Source organism: Olea europaea, chromosome 16 (genome assembly GCF_002742605.1).
Source record: "Olea europaea var. sylvestris chromosome 16, O_europaea_v1, whole genome shotgun sequence".
Taxonomy (NCBI): Eukaryota; Viridiplantae; Streptophyta; class Magnoliopsida; order Lamiales; family Oleaceae; genus Olea; species Olea europaea.
In genome coordinates this window covers 7,153,664-7,164,573 of record NC_036252.1, presented here as the reverse complement: position 1 = coordinate 7,164,573, position 10,910 = coordinate 7,153,664, and the positions used below count along the sequence as shown (strand labels likewise).

General features: G+C 33.1%; 1 protein-coding gene across 1 annotated transcript; it reads left to right on the top strand.

Annotated features, from left to right (window-relative positions):
• The first annotated feature begins 3,723 nt into the window (after positions 1 to 3,723).
• Positions 3,724 to 6,168, top strand: LOC111411948 (cytochrome P450 703A2-like). The gene is made up of 3 exons (XM_023042642.1): positions 3,724 to 4,103; positions 4,528 to 5,148; positions 5,419 to 6,168. The coding sequence occupies exons 1-3, from the start codon at positions 3,816 to 3,818 to the stop codon at positions 6,055 to 6,057; spliced, it is 1,548 nt and encodes a 515-aa protein (XP_022898410.1). The 5' UTR covers positions 3,724 to 3,815; the 3' UTR covers positions 6,058 to 6,168.
• The last annotated feature ends 4,742 nt before the right edge of the window (positions 6,169 to 10,910 follow it).

Sequence of the window (10,910 nt, the reverse complement as noted above, 5' to 3'; positions counted from 1 at the left end):
AAGGTCTTGTGAAACCACAATGTTGATTGTGGGATTCGTCTATAAATTTTAAGAGGTTTGGGATCTTAGGCAATTTTTTGAAATGTTTGGAGACATCTAATGCAATTTATCCTTGAAATTGAGAATAAGTTCAACTGCAGTGTTCTACCTAAGAACGGTTCAAAGTTTGACTAGTCATATCTTAAAAAGAACTATTTTTTTCCCTGAAAATGCATCATGTGATCCATATAAAGTGCTAGATTAGAGACGCGTTCTTTTCCGTGATATTCAATACTAGTCGCTATCACGTGCGTTGCACGAATTTTGTATTTATTATAGATTTATTAGTGTGTGAATTTTAATTTTTTTTTTGAAAATTTTTTGAAGCAATATCTAAAAATATTTCCAAGATATAAGAAAATAATTACAAATTATTTTTACAGTTACATAACAGCATATTATCTAGAAAAAATATGCTTGTACATTCCATGGTTGAATAAGAAATATAAAAATTATTTTACTTGTATTCTTTGATAGTCTTGATACGATTGAATTGAATGTGAAGATTATATTTCTAAATTTTGTATAATTCAATATTATAAAATTGAAAAAAAAACTTTGTGCACATTGTGGAGAGAGTTGAACCAGGTGTGGAATAAAAATAAAAAATAAAAAAAGGTGTAGAGAGAAAAAGCCTCTCCGCACAGTGCGTAGAGAGTTGAACCATGTGCGGAGAATTGTCAAACTCTTCGCACAGTGCGAAGTAAAAAAAAACTTTCAAAGAGATGACAAACCAACTCATGGAATTTATATATACTAAAATTACTATTATTTTTTTAATGTTGTTGGCATAATGCGTGTGTGGAAGAATATTTGTCAATCACTATAAACAAAAATTCTTCACAAAATACAAAAAATAAAAATGCATAATAAATCTTCTCATTACGCTAATAAAATTAAAATACATTTTTTTTTACAAATAACATAAAAAAATCATTTTTATTTTCAACAAAAAAAACACATTTAAAAATTAGCAATTTTATAACCACTTTTTTTTTTAATTCTTGGAAATACAATTATAAAAAAGGAAATAATATTGAATTACAACATTTAATACTTAAAAAATTCAATATTAAATAAATTTTATATATTTATAACAAATTATAAATCCATATATGCAGTTTACCGTATTTGTAGGCAGGTTACCGTATAAACACCTTACCGTATTTGCAGCTTACTGTATATGCTGCCTACCGTATTTGCAACTTACCATATATGCTGTCTACCATATTAGCAACTTACTGTATTTTTTCCATATTTTTATTTTTTCAATATAAGAATAAAATAAATAAAAATATATATGAAGCACAAAATATAAATGCAAATGAATATGGTGCTCAATCTTCAATTTTCCAGTATTGAATTACACAAAATTTAGAAATATAATTTTCACATTCAACTCAATCATATCAACACTATCAAAGAATACAAGCAAAATAATTTGTATAATCTCGTATATTTATTATTCAAGTATGAAATATACAAGTATATTTTCCTAGATAACACAATACTGTTATGTAATTGTAAAAATAATTTGCAATTATTTTTCTTGTCATGAAAATATTTTTAGATATTATTTCAAAAACTTTCCAAAAAATAAAATTCATACACTAATAAAAATACGATAATTGTAAAATTCGTGCAATGCACGTGACAGTCACTGTGCGGAGATTTTTTTTCTTCTCACTGTACGGAGATTTTGCCTACTCTCCGCACTATGTAGAGAGTTTTTTCTTCCCTTTTACTCCACACATGGTTTGTCATCTTTTCGCACTATGTGGAGAGTTTATATATTATTTTTTTAAAACTCATGTGCGAAAAAAATTATTATTATTTTTAAATGCTAGTGACATAATGTATAGAAGAACATTTGTTTGACATAAACAAAATAAAAAATAAAAAATGACATCATGCATAGTAAAATTGGATTAATTTACTATTGCATCAATAGTAGACATTCCTTCCTTTTTTTATTAGAAGTTAGATAAATCATATCAACACTATCAAAGAATACAAGCAAAATAATTTGTATAATCTCGTATATTTATTATTCAAGTATGAAATATACAAGTATATTTTCCTAAATAACACAATACTGTTATGCAATTGTAAAAATAATTTGCAATTATTTTTCTTGTCATGAAAATATTTTTAGATATTATTTCAAAAACTTTCCAAAAAATAAAATTCATACACTAATAAAAATACGATAAATGTAAAATTCGTGCAATGCACATGACAGTCACTGTGCGGAGATTTTTTTTCTTCTCACGGTACGGAGATTTTGCCTACTCTCCGCACTATATAGAGAGTTTTTTCTTCCCTTTTACTCCACACATGGTTTGTCATCTTTTCACACTACGTGGAGAGTTTATTTATTATTTTTTTAAAACTCATGTGCGAAAAAAATTATTATTATTATTTTAATGCTAGTGACATGATGTATAGAAGAACACTTGTTTGACATAAACAAAATAAAAAATAAAAAATGACATCATGCATAGTAAAATTGGATTAATTTACTATTGCATCAATAGTAGACATTCCTTCCTTTTTTTATTAGAAGTTAGATAAATCATATCAACACTATCAAAGAATACAAGCAAAATAATTTGTATAATCTCGTATATTTATTATTCAAGTATGAAATATACAAGTATATTTTTCCTAGATGACACAATACTATTATGCAATTGTAAAAGAATTTGTAATTATTTTCTTATATCATGAAAATATTTCTAGATATTGCTTCAAAAACTTTCCAAAAAATTAAAATTCATACACTAATAAAAATATGATAAATGCAAAATTCGTGTAATGCACGTGATAGTCATTGTGCGGACAAGGTATATTTCTTTTTTTACTTCGCACTAAACAGAGAGTTAGTCAATTCTTCGCATTATGTGGAGAGTTTTTTCTTCCTTTTTTACTCTACATATGGTTTATCATCTTTTCGCACTGTGTTGAGAGTTTATTTATTTATTTTTTTTAAAGTTCATGTGCTGAGAGTTTTTTTGTTTTTTTTACTCATGACAATTTATATTTACTAATTTTTTTTTTTAATGCTAGTGGCATGATGTGTGGAAGAACATTTATTTGACATAAACAAAATAAAAAATAAAAAAATATTATGCATAGTAAAATTGGATTAATTTACTATTGCGTCAATAGTAGTTAGACAAATATTTTTTTCCAAACGTATGTTACTCCCCAATATTATTCTCTTCTTCAAAAATGAGTTCAACTAATTATTTTTTATTGGTTAAATTGACCTCTCTAATTTAATGCGTTGGGCCCATGGTAGGTTCTACCTTCAACTTTTTCCCGGACTTTAACAACCAATTTTCCAACATCATGTTAGACAAATACACAATGTGAGTCGAGGTACACTAACCCAACTTACTTTACACGTTCATAACTATTGCATACTCAAATGCAAATTTGACCGAGCAATTAAGTCATTTGAATTTCACTTCTCTTTTTTAAGTACAAATATTATCTATCATTCAAACTGCATGCTTTCCCTAAAATTGTATCAGTTAATCAAGAAAATAATAGCATGCCAAGATTATGAGATAGCTAACCACTCTTTACTATTATCTCAACAATAAATTAATTGAAAACCTTATTGCATCTATAAATTCATCATTTTCCTTTTCACTTTCTATCACAAAATGGCTGTGTAAATCTCATAATTCATCATCTAAATGACATTTTTTTTTTGCCATTTTCGCTGATGAATTATTTCTTCCCATAATTATTTTCTAACTAAGAAAATGATTGATCTTATCACTTTTATATCCATCCTTCTATGCTCATTTCTCACCTCAAAAATCATTACCTTATGGTTCAAAAAAGGGCCAGAAGAACGGGCCCAAAAGCTCCCTCCTGGACCTCCAAGATGGCCCATCTTTGGAAATCTTCTCCAGTTGGGCCAATTGCCTCATAGGGATTTTGCTACATTATGTGAAAAATATGGGCCATTGGTTTTTATCCGGCTTGGTAAGGTCGACGCCATCACCACCAACGACCCAGATATCATACGTGAAATACTTTTGCAACAGGTATTAACGTACCTCAAATCCTTATGTTGATTAATTATTTTAGTACGTAAGTTAAGTGGAATTTCATTATAACATTTCGTGAAAGGTGACTAATTTGAGAACACAAATCCTGAAATCCAACTGCTGGTTTGAGCTATAAGCCGATCGAATCGTCATTTAGAATTTTATGGTCTCCAGCCCTTGTTTGGTTAATTTAAAAAATTTGACTAAATTAATTTTAATAATATATTTCATGGGTCAACAATTTTTCAACCACACATTCTATTAAATATTATCAATATCTACTAAATTTGTGATGTTTATCTAAACCAAATAGGGGTTGAGTTTTGGAGTTCGATCTTAAACTTCTAACCTTATTTGTATGAGCAGCCATTAATTGCCGTTTTCATATTTAAGTGATGTGAAATTTTATCCTTAATAATAGGACGATGTCTTTGCCTCTCGACCCCGAACTCTAGCTGCGATTCATTTGGCTTACAACTGTGGCGACGTAGCATTGGCACCTCTTGGCCCGAAATGGAAGCGAATGAGGAGAATCTGCATGGAGCATCTATTGACAACCAAACGGCTTGAGTCTTTCACAAGTCACCGGGCCGACGAAGCCCAACATCTTGTTCGAGATGTATGGACCATGGCCCGAAAGGGAGATGCAATAAATTTGAGGGAAGTTTTGGGTACATTCTCCATGAACAATGTAACAAGAATGTTATTGGGGAAGCAATATTTTGGGGGCGAATCTTCGGGCCGGCATGAAGCCATAGAATTCATGCACATTACTCACGAATTGTTTTGGCTTTTAGGGTTGATTTATTTGGGTGATTATTTACCTTTCTGGAGATGGGTCGACCCATATGGTTGTGAAAAGAAAATGAAGGATGTGGAAAAAAGGGTTGATGATTTTCATGCAAAGATCATCAAAGAACATAGAGAAAGAAAGAGAAAAGACGATGAAAGTGACATGGATTTTGTTGATGTTTTATTATCTTTGCCAGGTGAAGATGGAAAAAAGCAAATGGATGACAAGGAGATTAAAGCACTTATTCAGGTCATTTTTGTCACATTTCAATTTTGGGTAGAGGATGTCTACTAACTATAAGTGTCTAATTTCATGGAAAATTCTACTTGTATAGATTTTTTAACAGATTGGCTTATAGATATTGTGCTGACAAGATTTCACAGGCTGGTTTAAAATTGTTTTTGTCCAAAATATTGTGAAATCTTGCTAGCTCAGCATTCTGTAAACCAAGTGGTAAATCAACATGTATAAGTAGCATTTCTATAATTTCATTAGTGTAACTGAATTTTCACATGATAGGATATGATAGCTGCTGCGACCGACACTTCGGCTGTGACCAATGAATGGGCAATGGCGGAGGTGATCAAGCACCCACGTGTCCTATACAAGATTCATCAAGAACTTGATACTGTTGTAGGGTCTAGTCGAACGGTGGTAGAGTCAGATTTGACACATCTTAATTATTTACGTTGCGTTGTACGTGAAACTTTCAGAATGCACCCGGCTGGACCATTTCTCATCCCTCATGAATCAACCCGAGCCACTGTGATCAACGGCTACTATATTCCAAAGAAAACACGCGTCTTCATCAACACGCACGCCCTAGGACGAAACACTAAGATTTGGGACAATGTGGATGAGTTTAGGCCGGAGAGACATTTATCGGCTGATGGGATCCGAGTTGAGATTAGCCATGGAGCCGATTTTAAGATATTGCCATTTAGTGCTGGCAAACGAAAATGCCCCGGGGCGCCACTTGGTGTGACGCTGGTGCTTATGGCTTTGGCTCGGCTTTTCCATTGCTTTGATTGGAGCCCACCTGATGGATTGAAGCCTGAAGATATTGATACAAGTGAGGTTTATGGTATGACTATGCCAAAAGCCAAGCCACTAATTGCTGTTGCTAAGCCACGTTTGGCTGCTCATTTATATCACTGATTAGTCGGATACATTAACTACTAATGTGACATAATACTAGAAGTATTGCAACGGCTATGAACTGTGGTAATGAAAGTTCCACAATGTTGAAATTCGTATTTTATTCTTTTTGCTTTTCAAGCGAAATAGTTGGCGCACACCTCATTTTTTCCTTTCATTTTCCGGTAAATTAGGGAGTTTAGATAGGAAATTTTGATTTAAAAATGAAAAACATACAAATAATAATGATCTCAATGACCGTGGAACTAATACTCCAAAAAGGGCAACGACACATATGGTGAAGATGAGCAAGGAACTGAAAAAAAAATACTTAAGTTCGAACTTACCATGAATCTCAATTGTTTTACCCATTGCTAATGTTCATGATGAGTTCTATGGATAGGGCCTTGCAGTCAGAATGGAGTTTTCCTTCCTTATATGGGCTTGGATCTTATTATTACAAAAGTAACATGGAAATTTCACGAAATGTGTCTTCTTTGGTTTTTTAAAGGAAATGAAAACACGATCTACAGACACATTTGGAATGGCTAAATGGTAATTTCTTCGATATTTCTGACTTCTAAAAGAGAGAAAATGATGTAGGATAATTTATTATCTTAAACCATCGGATCTTTCATATTAAATCATGAAGAAATTGAAGAACTCTAGCAGAAGCGTACCTGATCAGACATGGTTATATGCAAAATATAAGTGTGATTTGGGGACCATAACCGTATTTATATAGTGATACCCTTTGACCTAATTCGGCCCCATCATAGAATTAGGATTTGGGCCCGATCTCTACACATATAGAACTCACACTTTAATTGGATACATTAAAACCCAAAATCGAAGCCTTATTAGATCTCTTTAATTTGATTTAACCGAATTCGATAGCCTTTAATTTAATACACAATTATTCACATATATAAGCCCATCAATTGATTAAAAATCCTTACAATCTCCCACTTGGACTATATGTGTCACCTTATAATTGTGCATTAAACATAATCTTATGATTACTCAGAATTCTGCTATCATTATTGAATGCATCCCCAAAATAATCTTGTCCATCAATCATATCAACATAGGATCAAAACGACTTTCGCTACTTTCATATAGCTAAATCCATCAATGGTCACGTATATTGATACAACTGAATGACATAGATCAAACAATGATGTGTAGCATGAAAATCACATGTGATGTGATCTATAACATGCTTATTTCCAACTGGTCCACCTTAATACCTTAGTAAAATCATTTTAAACAAGTTCAGAGATAATAAACCAAATAACTGAAAATAACTTTAACTATAAACCATATCCAAAATAACAGAACATGTGTCCAATAAGAAAAATAAAAATACAAACTCCCACTGAAACTAAATATCTGCAAGAGACATTATACTCATATGAGCAGTGTGCTCATGAAAGACTTTGGGTATCAATCCCTTAGTAAGCGGATTCGCAACCATGAAGTTTGCCCCAATATGCTCTATTGATACTTGTCCACTCTAAACTCTTTCTTTAACAGTCAGGAACTTGATCTCTATATGTTTTGACTTTGTCGAGCTCCTGTTGTTATTGGAATATAGCACTACTGATTTATTGTCACAAAATATCTTGAGCGATCTTTCTATATTGTCCACAATGCGCAACCCAATAACAAAATTGCGCAACCATATTCCATGATTTGATGCCTCATAACATGCTATAAACTCCATAGCCATGGTGGAAGTAGCTATGAGTGTCTGCTTAGCACTCTTCTAAGAAATAACACCTTCAGTAAGCAGGTAAATATAGCCTGAAGTGGATCTTATACTATCTTGGCATCTCGCGAAATTGGAATCAGAATAACCGACGATCTCCAACTGATCCGATCTCCTATATGTGAGCATATAATCTTTTGTTCTCTGTAAATACCGCATGACCCATTTGGCTACTTTTCAATTATCCATTCTCGGGTTACTTAAATATCTCCATAGCATCCCAACAATGTACGCTATAACCGGACGCGTACAAATATGAGCATACATTAGACTCCCTATAGCTAACGAATAAGGAATCTTCTACATTTCTTTAATTTTCAAGTCATTTTTAGGGCATTGACTTAAACTGAACTTGTCTCCTTTAGCCACAAGGGTGTTACCTGATTTACAATCTTGTATGCCATATCTTTTGAGTACCTTTTCGATATAGCTCTTTTGTGATAATCCAAGAATATCTCGAGAACGATATCGGTGTATCTGAATTTCTAATACGAAAGAAGCATCACCAAGATCTTTCATTTCAAAATTATTTGCTAGAAATCTCTTGGTTTCGTGCAATAAGCCTATATCATTGTTGGCAAGAAATATGTCATCGACATACAAGACCAGAAAAATATACTTGTGGTATATATAATTATCGACTAAATTCATCTCAAAATCAAATGAGATGATCACTTGATGAAACTTATAATACCATTGATGAGACGCTTGTTTGAGTCCATAGATGGATTTCTTTAGTTTACAAACCATTTGCTTTGTATCATCCGATACAAAGTTTTCTGATTATACCATATAAATTATTTCATCAATGTCACCATTGAGAAACGCTGTCTTAACATCCATCTGATGTAACTTAAGATCAAAATGTGCTACCAATGTCATTATAGTCCTGAAAGAGTCTTTCGAAAAAATTGGAGAGAAAGTCTTTTTATAATGTATGCCTTCTTTCTGTGTAAAGCCCTTTGTGACAAGACGAAACTTATACCTCTCTACATCACCCTTCGAATCCCTCTTGATCTTAAATATCCATTTGCAACCAAAGGGTTTCGCACCTTCAGGCAATGGAACGAGGTCTTATACGTCATTGTGGTTCATGGACTTTATCTCTCCATTCATGGCATCGAGCCACTTTTGAGAGTTAGAACTTTTCATGGCTTGACGGAAGTTGATCGGATTATCTTCCACCATTCCAATCCCAACTTCATGTTCTTAGAGAAATACGATGTAATAATCCGAAACTGCACTTCTCCTCTCTCTCTAGTGGACCTTCTTAATGACATTGGTTCTTGAGGCTATAGAGTTTGTTCTTCTGGAACAATTTGTTGATCTTGAGAGAGAGGTATGACATTGTCTTGATTCGGAGTTGCTTCTTGAACAATGTTAGGGATAGAAACCTGATCATTGTCAATGAAAATTGGAGGAATTTCAACATAATCATCCTCAAAGACAAAGCCTGTAACCCTTTCTCCCCTCGCAAACTCAACATCCTCAAAGAATTGAGCATTTCCTATCTCGAAATTTGCCTTAGTTGTGGGATCATAAACTTGTAACCTTTGGACCTTTCAGAATATCACAAAATAGCAACTGATGGTCCTTGCGTTCAGTTTCTTTTCATTTGGCTTATAGGGCATTGCCTCAACTGGACACCCCCAAATGTGTATGTGTTTCAAATTAGGCTTCTTGTCCGTCCAAAGCTCATATGGGGTTTTATCAGTGGCCTTAGTTGGAACTCTGTTGAGTATATACGCTACAGTCTTTAACGCTTCACCCCAGAGAGATTCTGGTATGGTAGAATGACTAATCATACTCCTCACCATATCCTTAAGCGTTCCGTTTCTTCTCTCAACAACACCATTCATAGTAGGCAAACCCGACATAGTGTACTGTGGGACGATACCGCATTCCTTTAAGAATTTAGCAAATGGTCATGGACGTTATTTACCTGAACCGTCATATTTGCTATAGTATTCATCCTCACTGTCAGATCTGATGCTTTTAATCCTTTTGCCGAGTTGGTTCTCAACTTCGACTTTATAGTTTTTTGAATATATCTAGTGACTTTGATTTTTCATGAATGGGATATATGTAGTCATATCTGGAAAAGTTGTCTATGAATGTTATAAAATATTGTTGAACATTTCAAGAACCCGTAGGGAATGGTCCGCAAATATCCGTATGTATAAATTCTAAGACGTCCGAAGTCCTATTGACTTGAAATCTCCTTTTATTGGTTTGTTTTCCCTTTATACAGTTGACACACAAATCATAATCCGTGAAGTCAAGAGGGTCGAAAATTCCGTCAGACACAAGTCTCTCAATTCTCCTTTTGGAGATGTGACCTAATCTCTTGTGCCACAACGAGACAGAATTCTTATCGATTAATTTTGCCTTTACACCTCGAGTACTTACATGTAAGGATTCATTAAAAAAAGCAATTGTATCAATTGAATAAAGATTATCGTAACCTGATAAAAAATCGAAACCAACCAATTTTGAATCATGAAAAAAACTAAATTTTTTATTTCCAAATGAACAAGTATAATCAAATTTGTCCATAACAGAAATAGAAATCAAATTCCGTCTAAAAGATGATACAATAAATGTCTCAACAAGATCCAAATAAAATCCAGTTTTTAACAATGATCTAAATTTTCCTATTGTTTCTACTTTCACCTTCTTGCCGTCGCCAGCATATATGTATCTTGCACCATCACTTGGTTTTCGACAACTCAGACAACCCTGCATAGACATACTGATGTGAGTTGTTGCACCAAAATCTATCCATCATGTATGTCTAGATACCAAAGTTAGATTAAACTCGGAACAAACCAAATGAAGAAGAATACCTTTCTTTACACGCCATGCGTGGTAATTGATGCAATTCTTCTTCTTATGACCTGCAGCTCCATAGAAGAAACAACCACCTTCAGTTGGTTCCTTGTGCTGTTTCTTTTGTGATGCTGAACCCGCAGTTTCCTTATTAATCTTCATTTTCTTGTTTCTTTTGTTTTTGGAGGTGGTGGCTAAATGAGCACTTTATGTCTTCTCATGCTTCAATCTTTCCTCTTCCTAGATATAGTGTGAGATGAGCTCATTAAGGGAC

Bases quoted from the DNA above. Each gene is read 5' to 3' on its own strand.
- LOC111411948 (XM_023042642.1), top strand. From the start codon at position 3,816: ATGATTGATCTTATCACTTTTATATCCATCCTTCTATGCTCATTTCTC. The intron at 4,104-4,527 runs GTATTAACGTAC...CCTTAATAATAG, and splicing joins GTGAAATACTTTTGCAACAG to GACGATGTCTTTGCCTCTCG. The intron at 5,149-5,418 runs GTCATTTTTGTC...TTCACATGATAG, and splicing joins AGATTAAAGCACTTATTCAG to GATATGATAGCTGCTGCGAC.